General features: G+C 42.8%; 1 protein-coding gene across 1 annotated transcript; it reads left to right on the forward strand.

Annotated features, from left to right (window-relative positions):
- Positions 1 to 6,135: 6,135 nt before the first annotated feature.
- CLN5 (CLN5 intracellular trafficking protein) lies at positions 6,136 to 15,447 on the forward strand. Its single transcript, XM_072760760.1, has 4 exons — positions 6,136 to 6,324; positions 8,018 to 8,183; positions 9,103 to 9,328; positions 12,330 to 15,447. Exons 1-4 carry the CDS (start codon positions 6,176 to 6,178, stop codon positions 12,839 to 12,841), a joined length of 1,053 nt encoding a protein of 350 aa, XP_072616861.1. The 5' UTR covers positions 6,136 to 6,175; the 3' UTR covers positions 12,842 to 15,447.
- The last annotated feature ends 1,183 nt before the right edge of the window (positions 15,448 to 16,630 follow it).

The raw sequence follows: 16,630 nt of genomic DNA on the forward strand, positions 1-16,630 counted from the left end.
AAATAGGGGCATCTGGGTGACTCAGACAGTTAAGCAACCGATTCTTGATTTTGGCTCACGTCATGATCTCAAGGTATTGAGATCGAGCCCTGCGTCTGGCTCATGGTCAGGGAGGAGTCTGCTTGAGATTCTCTCTCTCCCTCAGCCCTTCCCCTGGCTCTTACGTGTCTGGGTGTGTGCATACCCACACAAGAGAGACAGAGACAGACAGAAGAAAGAAAAGGAAAGAAAAAAAAAAAAAGAAAAGAAAAAAGAAAAGAAAAGAAAAAAGCAAAGCAAAGAAAGGGAAAGGAAAGGAAAAGACAGACAGGCATGGATCTGGGTGGCTTAGTCAGTTAAGCATCTGCCTTCGGCTCAGGTCATGATCCCAAGGTCCTGGGATGGAGTCCCTGATGAGTAGGGAACCTGTTTCTCCCTCTCCTCCCTGCTCAGGCTCTCTCTCATTATCTCTGTCTCTGTTTCTCTCTCTCAAATAAATAAATAAAATCTTTAAAAAAAATTTTCTTTAAAAAAGAAAATCTTAAAAAAAAAATCTTAAAACTGATTTTAACTGTTTAAACAAACTAGGGATGCCTGGATGGCTCAGCGGTTGAGCATCTGCCTTCAGCTCAGGTTCTGATCCCAGGTTCTGGGATCAAGTCCCGTATTGGGCTCCTTGGGGGAGCCTGCTTCTCTCTCTGCCTGTGTCTCTGCCTCTCTCTGTGTGTGTCTCTCGTGAATAAATAAATAAAATCTTTTTAAAAAATGTTTAAACAAACTAAAACTGTTTAGTTTGAAAAAGATAAACATACAACATACAGTTCCTTTTGCGGGGATTAAATGGAAGTAACATCTAAGACAATTATACTTGTAAATCAATCATTTACTTGTAAAGGTGGAGTCACCCATCTATAAAGTGATTCCTGCACTGAAAAGGTCCAGAAACAGGCAACCCTCCACTGTGATTTCCAGAGTCTTAAGGCCTCAAAATGTGGGCTGCATGCCACCTGTCACCTGACAGCTGAATGACGATCTGCGTTGTAACAAGATCTCCAGGTGATTCACATACCTATCAAACCTAGAGACACACTTTTGTAGAACAGTGGTTCCCAAACTGGTCTGTATATGAAATCATGTGGGAATCCTAAAAATTCCAAAATTCAGGCCATAGGGACACAGGCACTGGTGGTTTTAAAGACCACCAGGTGTTTCCAGGTGCAGCCAAGTGTGGGAACCAGTGGTCTCTCTGGGCGGAGTTCTGGTTCTCAAACTTGGCTCCTCAGTGGAAGACCCTGTGGAGCATCAAAAACATTAATACCTGCTTCGGCCCCCAGAAAGTCTGATGCCACTAGTCTCAGATGTGACCCAGGCACTGAGACTTTTTTAAAGGCTTTCCAAATGACTCTCAAGTGCAGCAAAGTTTGAGAACCATGATGTAGAGCCTGCCACAGGCTCCAAAGTGGTAGCTAAGTCTGTGCCACTCTTTCTGGAAAGGGCTTTAAAGGCAGTGAACATGAATTAAAATGAACAGTTGGTCTCACAGCTTTCAGCTAACTCACCAGTATAATGACAGCATCAAGCTTGCTGGAGCACAGGTCTGCCAAATCTTGTATGTCCCCATGGGCTCTCCTGGCACTTCCCTCCAGCACATGTCCCTTCTCTTCTGCTGGGCTCTCTTTCAAGTGATTAACCATGTACATCTGCTTAGCATTAGGAGCAAATAGCTTCACCTTCAAAAATAGAAATAAAAACAAATGATGTCATTGGCTCTTTGAAAATAATCAAGCAAATCAATCTCAGAGCCTAAATAAGGAAGGAAAGTCAGAAAACCACTAAGTAATTCTGTATGCCTTCAGGGCCGACACCAATTACAAATAGCAGCCCCAAAGGAAGAAATTGCAGGAGACTTCTGGGGGGGGGGGGGGGGCGGGGATAAAAAGCTATAAATCAGCTTCTAGAAAGAAAGTAGAACAGAAAGAGGTTGGTTTCCAAATACATACATACACATATCTATCTGCCCACACATATAGTAATATACATGTATGTGTGTGTATATATTACATATATATGTAGTCCCTGAACAACACAACTCCTGTGCGATCAAAAAATCATGTGTAACTTTGACTACCCCAAAACTTAACTACCAATAGCCTACTGTTGACTTAAAGCCTCACTGATAACATGAATGGTTGACTAACACATTTTATATTTTGTATGTATTAAATACTGCACTCTTGTAATAAAGTTAGCTAGGAGAAAAAAATGTTAAGAAAAACATAAGAGAAAATATGTTTGTAGTACTGTATTAATTTTTTAAAATTCTGCATAAAAGTGGACCTGGACCCCACACACTTATATGTAGAGTTGGCCCATGTTGTTCAAGGGTCCACTGTACATGCTTTATAAAGAGATGGAAGAGAGGATCCGATTTTATAGATAGGAACATAAAACCATGAGCGAATTGATTAAATCTATCTTTAAAGTCTTTCTAAAGCAGGGATCCTTATGCCTGGCTGCATATCAGAATCACTTGGAGAGGCTGAGGCCCAGTTACATGGGAATCTCTGGGACTGAAACACTAGCTTGAGCACTGGTAGGTCCTAAAATCTCCTGAGGTGACCCCATCATTTGTCAGGTTTGGCAAGCACTGATCTAAAGCAAATGGGAAATAACACTCACAAACTCTGAATTAAAATCTCAGGGGTTTTAATGCCAAGAACTCAAAGCAGACCATTAACTCTTACTTGACCCACTTCCATGCATCAAACCCAACCGAGCTCTGGATTATCACTCCTAGCCTATCATCAGAAATAGTTCCTCTTTCCCCAGCCACTGGATCCTGCAGGGGCAGTGATGTGGGAACTATGAGGATTTGAAGAAAGGAAACTCAGGGTAGGCACCTGTATACTGGGGCCCCTGGTGTCATATCTTCTTCACTGACTTCTACCCCACTCCAAAACTTGCAGGCCCACTATTCCAGGAACTGGAAAAGGCTGGTTTGAGTCAAATGTCCCTTGACTTTCTGAGAAGGCATCATTAGGATTACAAAGCCTATCATCATAATTTAGCCTCCTGTTATTAAACTTTGTATTTGATTAAAAGATACATTAATATTCTAAACATTCTCTCTTCCTTGTATTTTTGGTTTTACAAAACTAATAACTTCTATCTGTGGAATAGATCTCTCTATGGGAGAGATTCTAAGTACATATATATCCCATTATTAGTAAAAAGAAAAAAGCGAAGAACATTCTGAAGGGCAAGAAAGATGCAAAGAAAAAAAAAGTGGATTCCTTTTTAAACTAGTAATTCTGGAAACAGATTGGCTTGCAGTTGCTCTGTGACATTAACTGGATCCACCTATTAATTTCAGATGGCAGTGAAGATGAAAATTTAAATTTCACCTACATTCTACCCTACCCCAGAATCCTATAACTTTATTTTTCCCTTTGTGTGAGGAGATGCCATACAATTCCACTGGTGGGCAACAGTTCAGTGGTTGATAAACATGATTTTATCAGGCTATAGTAAAGTTCTGAGTGTTCTTAAGCTAACTGAACAAGGACCCAAGAGAAACCAATTGGATTAAAATTCAATCTATTTTTTGATGATGGATCTTCAAGATTTAAAAACCAAGAGCTAGAGAGAAGGCAGTATAATGAGGGATCAGGCAACAATAGTCTATAAGCATCTTTAGCCTGGGGTGCTTGGGATCATGGCCAAAAGGAACAGAAGGCAGAACCAGACCAGAGCAGATGGGGGCTACTGAGAGGCCAAGTTGGGGCTAATGAGGAACCGCTCTCTCACTATTAGAGCTCCCTGCACACGGAATGAAGAGACTGCAGTACCAAGAGAGGAGATCCCCACCCCAGTGCATGGTCAACAGGAGCGCGCTTTGTAGTTCTGGGATGTCCTGAGTAGGATGGGAAGCTCCACTGTGCCCGTCGAGCACATGGTCCCATTATTTGTAAATTGCTACTTTGGAGAGCTGTTTCAGGGTTAAGCCAGGTATGAGTATATGCCCACTAGGAATCCTGTGGGTACCCTTCAAATTGAGCATTACATTTTAGCTGTCATGGCTAGAATGTGCCGTCCCTCCCTACCCCATCTTGTGTGGATGCTTGGAGAGGTCGGTTTAGCCTTGGCGAATCTGAACTGGCCATGGTATGGAGAGCTGGGATGGCAACCACCTTACCACTTAGCCAAGAGGGTGTTAAAATGGTGCTCTGCCTGAACCTGCACGGAATTCCTCAACCGGGTGCAGAAAGTGGGCAAAGGTGGGGGCAGGGGGGAAAGCCAATTCCCATTCAGCCCTCAGGCCTGGTGGGCCTGAGGCAGCCAATGCGGCCCCCTCCCCCACCCCCTAGCATGGGTCAAGCGCTCACCTGCGGTCACCACAGCCACCTCACTAATTAATCGCTATGTGCTTACAAATACTATGACGGGGCAGCCCCGGTGGAGCAGCGGTTTAGCGCCGCCTGCAGCCCAGGGCGTGATCCTGGAGACCCAGGATCGAGTCCCACGTCAGGCTCTCTGCGTGGAGCCTGCTTCTCCCTCTGCCTGTGTCTCTGCCTCTCTCTCTCTCCCTGCATCTCTATGAATAAATAAATAAATAAAATCTTAAAAAAAAAATACTATGACGGTTCACAAGTGCTGCGGCTGAAGTGAAGGCAAGTTGCCCTCCCGTAAAACAAGTAACTATTGAAGACCCCCCCCCCCCCCCCCTTGAGTGGGACCAGGCCTAACCCTGAGGCAGCCCATCCAGGTGCCTCCCATGAATTCAAGCAACAAAAACATTCTGTTTTTCCGAGATAATAAAACTATCCCCCCTCGCCCTGACTGGGAAAGTCCCTGAACATGGTCCTGTTGACCTTCAAAGAAATCAATCATGTCATAACCCGAATGCTATGCTACTCCCGCGATTTTTGCCTTTAAAAGATGCCTGTAATTGCTAATCGGGGCTCTGCCACCTCTGAGGCGGAGAGCCCGTTTGCGCAAACGTTCAATAAACCCTCTTGCTTGTTGCATCTGCCTGTCTGGGGTCTGAGTCTCTGGGGCGTCCACCGGGACACGTTGGCTCCCGTGAGCCAGGGTCCAACACCTATAACTCAGAACGCTTTTAATGAACTGTGTAGGGTCGTATTTCTTTTCTTTTCTTTTTTTTTTTTTAATGATAGTCACAGAGAGAGAGAGAGGCAGAGACACAGGCGGAGGGAGAAGTAGGCTCCATGCACCGGGAGCCCGACATGGGACTCGATCCCGGGTCTCCAGGATCGCGCCCTGGGCCAAAGGCAGGCGCCAAACCGCTGCGCCACCCAGGGATCCCTAGGGTCGTATTTCTGACTAAAAGTACGGCAAGCCATGAACATCTCACCAGCAGCAGGGCGGTTGACCCCAATGCTTTCCTGAGGTGGATGAAGGGTCAGAGAAGGGGACGTAGAATCTTCTCCCGCAATGCAGTGGCAGGTTCCAACAAGGAAGAGCATCCGGGTGCAAGGGGCGGCCTGGATTAAATAGCGCTTAGAGCAGTACCGCGGGCTCTCTACTGTGTTGGCCATCGGCTTGGTCGGCTTGGTCGGGTGAGGACCGGTCATGCCTCCATTACCGTCTTTCTCCCTCGCTGCACCACCTCAAATAGTCTTTCCCTCAAATGTTTCCTGTCACCTAGTCTGGACCCTGCGTGGCGGGGTGAAGAGTTCCGTGCTGCGCTAGAGATTCCAAAAGAGGGGCCCAAAGCTGGATTTTTTTTTTTTTTTCCAAAGCTGGGTTTTTTGTTGGTGGTGGCGGTTTGGTTTTGGTGTGGGTGGTGGCTGTTGAGCGGGGGTCAGGGAACAGCTCTACGGCAGCGGTGACCCTTCAACCGAGACGCGGGGCCAGGAGAAGTCCGCACTCAGAGTCCGTTTTAAAAAAATAAAAAACGGGGCCCCGAGGCCCGGTTGGAGTGGTCCGCGGAGGCTTCCGGGTCGGCAGTCTGGGGGCCGCCACCGTGCGGGCCGCCGCGCACCGCAGGGCTCCTCCGCTCCCGTCGGCTCCGCAAGGCGCGCAGCCCCGGCCGCGGAAAGGGCGGGACCCGCCGCACCAGAGGCGCGGGGCCCGGGGTTGGCGCAGCGCGGGGGCGTGGCTCTGCGCATGCTCAGCTCGCGGGTCCTCCGCGTCGCCGGGCTCGGGAGGCGCCGGAAGCACCGGGAGCCGCCGCATGGCGCAGGCGGGGAGCGCCGACCCGGGGGTCGGGGGCCATTGGGCCGCGGGGCCGGGGTGCGCGCCTTGGCGCTGGGCCCTGGCGCTGCTGTGGCTGGCGACGGCCGCGGGCGGCCCCTCCCGGCGCCAGTGGCCCGTGCCCTACAAGTGAGTGCGCGCGCGCGGGCGGGCGGGGCGGGCGGAGGACCGCGCTGAGGGCGCCCGCGCTGCGGCTGCCGGCCGCGCTCCGCCCTGCGGCCTTTCTTCCCCTCAGGACCCTTGCGCCGGTGTCCAGGTGACCGAGGCTCAGGACAGCCCCGAACCCTGGAAGAAACGGGGCGTAATGTCATTTGATTGAGTGACTCAGATTCACTCAACCGAGGTCAGAAAAGTCGGAGGAGACTTTGTGGCGTTTGTTACTGACATCGCGCGTGTCGTTCGTTACCGCGAGCACATGCCCGGTGGCACAGTTTACAGCGTGACAGACTCGCCGGGGTTTTCCCGGACTCTTCTGGTTTTAGCCCTAAAAGTCACGCGTCCTGGGGATCCCCCGCCCCCTTTGACGCGGGCCCATTGGGAAGGTTGGTGACCTCGTTTCTCCCCCCCCCCCCCCCCCCCCCCCCCGTTTTCAGTCTGGGTGTAGGATGTGGTCATAGAACAGAGGGGGCACCTGGTGGCTCAGCGGTTGAGCGTCTGCCTCCGGCTCAGGGCGTGATCCTGGGGTCCTGGGATCCTGGGATCGAGTCCCGCATCCGGCTCCCTGCATGGAGCCTGCTTCTCCCTCTGCCTGTGTCTCTTCCTCTTTCTCTGTGTCTCTCATGACTAAATAAATTAAATCTTTTTTTTTTTTTATAAGGTTTGTTTTGTAGCAAATTCTGTCATACCAGATCTGCTACTTAGGCTTGCTCTGGGGCTCATTCCTCACCAGTTAGAGTGCAGGGGTTGTGGTTCGTGCTGCATCGGTGCAAAATGACAGTGCCTCCCTCCCTCTCCCACCTCAAAGCCTGAATTCCGTATTTAGAGTCTTATTTACTTACCTATTATAATACTTCATGTTTTCTCTACTTTGTGTCCTGACCTTCAGAATAAGCCAGGTCTTCATCTCTTTCTTTGCCCTCCTTATCCTCATCCATTCCACGTCAAGTAGAAGTGATTTCTCCCATAGGACTCTATTTCTTTAGCACTTACCACACTACACTTCATTTCTTGTTTAATGTATTCCCAGCCCCCACCCAAATGTTCTTGAGGAAGGGAACATCATTTTATTTTTATTTTCCTCCTTCTTTAAGTAGTGTCCTACACATGGTAGAGCTTTAATAAATATTGGCTGAAGGATCATTGGTTAATTTCATTATTTAAAATTTATTTTAAAGATTTCATTGGCTTCATTAAACGATTCATGAATTGGGCCACATCGCATCTAGCAAATAGAGGGGCACTCCTGTTGGTTAATTCTTAAGAAAATAGAAATGTGTTCTATTTAATAATCTTAACATACGGATTGTTTAGGAAATTAAATATCACTTGAAAAATACTCTGTTATTGAGTAAATGTTTGTCTACTAAATAAGATCTGATCTATCAGAATTTTAAGATATGGTCTCTGTCTTTAAGATTTTCACAATGGGAGCAGAGAACAGGGAAGTATGCATTTATCAAAGTGCTTTTAATGTATCATTTGCTGTTAAAGACATCATTGGAGTTCACAGGATTACAACATGTTTAAATACTATTGGGCTAAACTTTGAAGGTTTTCTCTGAAAATGTTATTGACTGTGATAATAAAATCTGGATTCTAAAATGTGCAAGAAGAACCAAACTCCTATTAGAATCTAAGTTAGTGCTTTCTTTTTCTTTATTAGGCGCTTTTCCTTCCGTCCAGAACCAGATCCTTATTGTCAAGCTAAATACACATTCTGTCCAACTGGCTCACCTATCCCAGTTATGAAAGGTGATGATGTCATTGAAGTCTTCCGGTTACAAACCCCAGTATGGGAATTTAAATATGGGAACCTCCTGGGACACTTGGTAAGGCTGCGGTTTTGATCTTATAACTTTGGTTAATTAAATGACTTATTAAGTGGAGTTGAGGAAATAATCACTGTTCTAAGGGCTGATTTGAGAACATGTTTAATTGGTGTTCTTGGCATATTTAAAATGAGTAGTCAATGGGGTACCTGGGTGACTCGGTTAAGCATCTGACTCCTAGTTTTGGCTCAGGTCATGATCTCAGAGTCGTGAGATCCAGCCTGTCATCATCAGCTCCATGCTGGGGTCAGAGTCTGCTTGAGAGTCTCTCCATCTCCTTCCCCCTCTGCCCTGCACCCTCCTCACGAGGGCATGTGCATGCACTTGCAAGCTTGCATATACACACTCTCTCTCAAATGAAATCTTTAAAATGAGTAGTCAAAAAAGTACTACCATGTTTTGTAATCCTGACAATAACAAATGCAGTTGCTTTAATCCCTTTTAATATTCTGAATCCGTACCCGGCTCCTGAAAAGTAAGAAAGGAGGAGGCCCGGAGGGATGGGCAAGACAGGCGGGAAACACTTCACTTCCAGTCCGTGCTGTACACACTTCCTGGGTTAGCTTACCATTTAAGCCTCTCATCACCCTGTGAAATATATAGACTTCCTGAGACTGTGGTATGGAACTTCTCAAACCCATTCTAAATTGTAAGGAAATTAAGAGCACATCCGTATAGCACATCCGTATAGAGCATCCTTACTATCTGAGATAAGCAGCAGTGGTCAAAATCAGAATGGATGAGGGCCTAGAATTTGAAGAACCCCAGAGTGGACACAAGAATAGCAACATGGAAGTGGAATAGCTGAGCACTCGATCTACCTGATATACAGTTGTGGTATATTACATTTTCTCCCATTTGGTTCCTGGGCCAGTGGTTACTTCACAGATGCTTTTGTACATGTATGATCTTTACACAGAAAATTATGCATGATGCCATTGGATTCAAGAGTACTTTAACTGGCAAGAACTACACAATGGAATGGTATGAACTTTTCCAACTTGGAAACTGTACATTTCCCCATCTCCGACCTGAAATGAATGCCCCTTTCTGGTGCAATCAAGGTGCTGCCTGTTTTTTTGAAGGGATTGATGATATCCACTGGAAGGAAAATGGGACTTTAGTTCTGGTAGCAACTATATCAGGTAAGTTTCAAAAATACAGCAGTATTTGACAATTGTATCAGCATCCAAATGAAAAAAATTACTTTCATTGAGGCATTTCAGTCATGTTCTTCTCTTTTTTTTAAATTTTTTTTTTAAATTTTTATTTATTTATGATAGTCACAGAGAGAGAGAGAGAGAGGCAGAGACACAGGCAGAGGGAGAAGCAGGCTCCATGCACCGGAAGCCCGATGTGGGATTCGATCCCGGGTCTCCAGGATCGTGCCCTGGGCCAAAGGCAGGCGCCAAACCGCTGTGCCACCCAGGGATCCCTGTTCTTCTCTTTAGAAGTCAGTTTACAAAGTGTACTTATGGAAGCAATAGCTTTTGACCCAAACTATTGCTCATGCCAAGTGTCACCTGTAGGTGATGAGTAGTATATCTCCTCTCTTTGATGGCAAAAAATGAATAAAATAATAAAATGTTTTCTGCAATTAAATTGGAGTTGCTAAATAAAATAGTGGAAGAAAATCCACAAAATGCCTGATAAAACAATTGATTAAAGGTCCTGTTAACTGAATCTGGAAAAAGACTTTTAGTGATGATACCATGTTTTTGTCAAGGAATAATAATAGCTGCCACTCATGGAGACTTACTCTGGGCCCAGCAGAGGTTCTGAGTGCTTTATCTGTATCACATGATTTATCATCACGACCACCCTCTGAAATAGTTATTGGTATCCCTCCCCCTATTTTACAGATGGGGAAACTGAAGCCCCAAGTGGTTAGTCACACAGCTGATAAGTAGGACTCCAACACTGGCATTGAAGCCCTCTTGACCATTTTCTTAACTGCTTCACTACATTGCTTCCCAAAACATACACAATCTTAAGGATTTAAGGCTCCTTGAGCAATTGAAATATTTTACCTCTTGAGATTTTCTGTTCTTTTGGATGTATTAAAAAGTTGCTGAAACCCTTGGAATTTGCTGCATGTATTGCATTGTTGGGTAGTGATGAAAGGAGTTAACTTTTATCAGAAACTGGCACATGACCTTGGGTGACATTTTACTTTATTGACTCATTACTTCATGTATAGAACAGGGACGAGGCTGCCATTACATCCTAGAGATACGAGCTTACCCATATGATTTATAGAGTTCTGCGTTATGATTGTTGTTCTCCAAGAAAGTGGAATTATCTGGAATGAAAGCCCTGTTTGTGATAAGAATTCTGTAAATCACAGGACTTGAGGACGTTTTGATGCTTTCCACTTGGGTAGCTCTTTACATAGCATTTTGGAGCATGTTATCGCACAGTTCAGTGAGGAGGATAAAACACTCTTCTTCCTTTCATAAGCAAGGAATCAAGTGTCAACCAGGTAGCATCACTTACCAGTCTCTTCAAGTCTCAGATCTGGTTGTAGAACCAGGAATAGAAGAGTGACTTAAATGTCACCTGGGGATCTTCTAACTGTACACCATGCTGTTAGCTGATCTCCCTTCCTACTTTCTAATCCATGTGCCCCAAATCATCCCAACGGTATCAAAGTTTATTTTTCTTCTAACAGTGTTAGTACTCTCAGCGTTAATACTCTTTATTTTTTCATTCAGGCCAGTTCTCATTTCTCCTTGTCCACCTATCTCATTATCCGAAAATACTTTTCTGCCATCAGTGTACAATACAAACAAGTGATCACTATTTTATGTAAAATAGTTTGTAATATGCTAGTACTTAAATCTTTCAAGTTACCAATCTGCTTTGTGATTAATCCTGTCCATTTTCTCATGTTACAGAGTAGTATTTTGAAGTATCCTTATCTCTTAATTATAGCAGTGATTTTTTAAAGTTGAAGAACACTAAGAACAGTGCCCCCAGTTCTAAGAAAACAGGCTTTATATTAACAATTTTAATTCCATAAGATTGATAAAAGCAGCCTTTGTATAGGACATGAAGTATTAATTTCATGGACTCAAGTTGGAGCACTTAAGAAAGGTTCACACACGGTGACAAGGTGAAACGTTGGGACCAAGCTCTATTAGGTATTGTAAATGCCCCAATGAGGTTGTAGCCATGCAGCGTGGGGTATTTTGTTAACATTTGGAGAGATTTCTCTGTCTGGTATAAGATGATAGAGTGTGAGAGCCGTCAGAATCTGTATAGTCCACAAATGTGGCCGAAAGCATTTCCAGTTTAGTTGCTTCACCGGAAGAATTTGTATAGTTGGTGGGAAGGCTATAAGCAGAATCCGACAGCTGAATGTATAGGGAGAAAAGGGAGGTATCAAATATTCAAGGTGGAGAGGGTAGTGTAAGTACTTCTCTTGTAACGTTAGCGAGCCCTCTAGAGGAGCTCTTCCCCTGGCTGCCATTCATACTGTTTGCATACCGAACTTTGTGACAGAAAAGCTCTGCATCCTCCTTCCACCATTCTTAACACTGCCTTTGCTCCATTCACTTTTACCTCTTACATAATTTTTCCCTTATTTTCTTTTGCCTCTGAATCCAAGATTTGTTGAGTGGGGTAAAGAAAGAGGGCTTCTGCATGTGTGTAACTTTGCTTTTCTTTCTTTTTTTTTTTTTTTTTAAAGATTTTATTCATGAGAGACACACAGAGAGAGAGGGGCTGGGAGGCAGAGACACAGGCAGAGGGAGAAGCAGGCTCCCACTAGGGAGCCTGATGTAGGACTTGATTCCAGGACTCCAGGATCACGCCCTGGGCAGAAGGCGGCACTAAACCGCCAAGCCACCCAGGCTGCCACTTTTGATTATAGCTTAAATGATTACAGAATTGGTATGTAGGACTGTATATACCTACGATATCTAACGTTTACAATTCAGAAATACCTTGTGCCTTGAAAAGTAGAATGGCTGAGCTTGGATTCCTATTGTGAGATGCAGGATTGGAACTATTATAAATAACTAGATAAATAATAATAAAAACTATTATTTATTCATGGTCTTAATCAGGTTAGAACATTTTATGTGAAACTAATATGATTTGCTTTGGTGTTCACATAGGTTTTTTTTTTTTTTTTTAACCTAGGAAACACATTTAACCAAATGGCAAAGTGGGTAAAGCGGGACAATGAAACAGGAATTTATTACGAGACGTGGACTGTTCAAGCCAGCCCAACAAAGGGGGCGGAGACATGGTTTGAATCCTATGATTGTTCTAAATTCGTGTTAAGGACATATAAGAAGTTGGCTGAACTTGGAGCAGAGTTCAAGAAGATAGAAACCAACTATACAAGAATATTTCTTTACAGTGGAGAACCTACCTACTTGGGAAATGAAACCTCTATTTTTGGGCCGACAGGAAATAAGACTCTTGCTTTAGCCATAAAAAGATTTTATTACCCCTTCAAACCACATTTATCAACTAAAGAATTTCTGCTCAGTATCTTGCAAATTTTTGATGCAGTGATTATACACAGAGAGTTTTATTTGTTTTATAATTTTGAATATTGGTTTTTACCTATGAAATTTCCTTTTATTAAAATAACATATGAAGAAATCCCTTTACCTAAAAGAAATGAAACACTTTCTGGTCTATAACATTTTAATTCCATTGCTCTTTTTTTCCTTCTATCACCAGCATATATATTTTTCAGGGGGTGATTTTACATTTGTGGATTTCTTAGGCCTTTCTGCCTTGGAGCAGAAATGCACCTGGGCAGAATTGCCGCATATCATCTCAGGACTTTTTTGGAGAGAAGCTGAAACTCTTACTGCATTGGCCAAAGTGAGTACATTGTACATTAGGTAAACTTGATTTCAAACTCCAAGAACTTAGTATGAATTACAGTTCATATCAGATATATAGGATCTTTGGACCCCTTATTTTTAAATTGTGGATATGGTATGCCAAGATTTTTTTAAAATACCCTCAGTGACATTTTCATGACAGGAGCTACTTTTTCGTGGTACGGTAGTTATGGTTTTCATTTAAGCACTTTTTGGTGGTTTAGACTGATGTCACAGCTTTTGTAACTTTCGGGACCAGATCTAGCAGTTTGATTTTGTTCTATTCACTTAAAGACTAATTTGGACACCATAGCTGTAGCAATTGTGCTTCTAAATGAGGTAAAAACAGTGTTCAATAGTACAAGTTTCTAGCTAGCATTTGAGAATTATAGCTAGTAACTGGCATTTTGTAATTTAGATGGCTCATAAGGCATTTCTGAACCTTAGTGTCCATATGTCTAAGATGATTCATCTGTCAGGACTGTTGTAAAGATTGAAGCCATGTGTATTTTTCAAGGGAAAGTTGCAGTAAATGGTAGCTATAATGATGAATCAAAGGACAAAGTGCCATCCTTGATCTGGCCTAATGTAGTTTACCAACCTTTCCTGGGTTTTGTAGTAATAACCTAGACTTTGAGCTGACAGTTTGCTTCTGCAGTTCTTCAAACACCTAAGGGACAGAAGTATGACTGCAGATACATCTGGGTGAATAGGCTTCAAGAGAAATTGGAAGTTATTTTCTGGAAGCTGACATTTTCCCTAAACCTGTCAGATAGGGGACAGGTTTTTGTCAGGATCTCCAAGTAGCTGTGCTTCCACTTAGTCCCATCAAACAAGGTTTCAAGGTCCTTCAGATGTTTAATGATCAACCAAATACTGTCTATTCATGGAAAAAACACCAGTCAGTAAGATGATGAAGCAGAGAAAATCTGTAATATGTAAATTGTTACTCGGTTTCTACTAACATTGAGTGCCTCTTGAGAGGTTAGTACAATCTCACTGGATTCTCCTACAAAGCCTAAACTTGGGTATTATTTACCTGATCCAAATGAGTCAGTTGGGGCTTAGAAAGGTTAAGTGACTTATTTTTTTTTTTTTAAGATTTTATTTATTCATTCATGAGAGACACACGCAGAGAGAGGCAGAGGCACAGGCAGAGGGAAGAGAAGCAGGCTCAAGGCAGGGAGCCTGATGCAGGAATCGATCCTGGGACTCCAGGATCACGCCCTGGGCCAAAGGCAGGCGCTAAACGGCTAAGCCACCCAGGGATCCCTTAAGTGACCTTTCCAAGGCGACCTAACTACTGGTAACAGAGCCACATTTTGAACCGGTTCTGTTGACTCCATGACATACACTATCAAGCAAGGTTTCATTGCTACTCAAAGTGTAGTCCTCAGACCAGTGCCTGCACATGTTATCAGCACCAAAGGTTATTGGTCAAGTAAATATACTGATAGGAAACATTCAGAAACTTCTTTTAAAGCAACTTATTGGAGTAATTTTATGTTGAATCTAGTAATAAATGGCTTGTATTTTGTATGTTTCTGCTTTTATCTCATTTGTCTAGGAATTCATTTTTATTGTATTTTTCAAAACTATACATAGTACAAGAATCTGAAAATAAAAACCCAGCCCTTTACCACAGATGGCCTGGGAGGCACTGCATTATTCTGCTTATTCCACAGAGGCAGAGTCTTGCACAGCTATATGAGAACTCTGTTTCACTGCCTACCATTTAGCCTATGTACTCATGGTAATAGTGCCTAAATATTCATAATTAATTTTGCCTCTTAAACCTGCTAGTTGTCTTCAGAATGCCACAAACTTGGATTCTTGTGTTATCACCACCTAGTGGCTGAAGTTGGGCAATGCCAACTTTTAGTGGATATTTAGGAAAATTGATCTGGGAAAACAATTTTGGATTTTCTAGAACAGTGCTAGGGTAACAAGCAAAAACTCTTGTGCCACATTTGTGTTAACTCTAAAACACAGAACTTGGTTCTGTAGCGAAGACAGATGAGTACATCGGGATGTGGAATTTGAATTTTAAAGCCAAGATTCTAAATAGTCACGTTAGAAAAAGCATTCAATATTTTTCAGTTCCTAAGAATATGAACAAATGAAGGAATTCTGTGAAAATAGGTAAATTCAGGTGACTATAGCACAGAGCATAAAATTCATATTAGTACTTAAGAATTTACCAAACTTGTCAACTGTACTTCCAAGATGAAGTAGGGCTTTTGGAGTAGACTTGGAATGAACATGCTTTCAAAATGGTAGATGAAAAACCAAATTATGGCCAGGTGGGAATTTGCCAATTAAATTTTGCTGTCCTTTGATCTACTATATAAACATGGTTTCTATTTTTCCTGTTAATTTGTTATGAATGAATAAAATTTCCTCTATTTTTAGAGAAACCATTTTGTTAATTTTGTTGAAATTTGACTTAGGGCTTTAGAGTAAATATATCCTCATTAATTCTGGTTCAGTATTAAGTACATATACCCATGAAGTATCATCAAATATATATATATTTTTTAAAGATTTTATTTATTTATCTATTTATTTATTTATTTATTCATGAGAGACACAGAGGCAGAGACAAAGGCAGAGGGAGAAGCAGGCTCCATGCAGGGAGCCCGATGCGGGACTCAATCCCAGTTCCCCAGGATCACACCCTGGACTGAAGGTGGCGCTAATTTAGCTGAGCCACCCGGGCTGCCCATCAAATGTATTTTAATGGGTACATACAGAAATATAGTCAAAATGTTAAAATACTAAACGTTAAATATTTGGAACGCCTGATATTGGCTCCTTTGAAATCAGGGGAAAAAAAGTCTTAGGAAACTTCATCTAGGTTTATAATCTGGTCTGGTGGTACTTAGTGAATTTTTTGGTACTTCAGTTCCTTTAAGATCTTTTTTTTTTTTTTTTTAATTGTTGGTATGTTACACAACAGTGTTCCAAAATCATATGCTTGCTTTTCCCTGTTCACAGCCAAAGGCAAAAAGGGCTGGCCAAAGTTTGTTTCCCCTTCATTGTCCAAGTAGCTTCCTGTGCTCTCAAATTTGCCTATCTACATTTTCCCTCCCCTACTTAAAACTATATTCTTTTACTGGACTGATTTTTTTAAGGATAATAAGCTCTTAGTTCACTTTAAGAATAAACGGCTTTGTGTCCATTTTGGGTTTCAGGAAGCAGGGAAATTTTTCTGGCAGCTTGATAACAGCAAAACCTCAGATAAACTGAAGCTGGAATTTGCAAAGATTGTTCACAGTTATGTATGAAGTACAGGTTACTTAACAGCTTCTTAAAGGACCCTAGTTCAGGCCTGAGCCTTCTTCACAAACTCCTCCGAATTTATCTATTCTAAGCTTTTCCATAAATATAATTTCTTTGAATGCAGTAAATTGATTTCATCTTTAGTCATACTTGGTTTGGTTTTTTTTGTTTGTTTGTTTTTTCTGATAGTATTGTTAAAATAGCCCAGATTACCAAAAGAAATTGAAGTTATTTTCTGGAAGCTGTTAAGACAAAATGAAAATAATTTCAATAGTTTAAGAACTTTCCAGTTGGGATGCCTGGGTGGTGCAGTCCACT

Source organism: Vulpes vulpes, chromosome 6, assembly GCF_048418805.1.
Source record: "Vulpes vulpes isolate BD-2025 chromosome 6, VulVul3, whole genome shotgun sequence".
NCBI lineage: Eukaryota > Metazoa > Chordata > Mammalia > Carnivora > Canidae > Vulpes > Vulpes vulpes.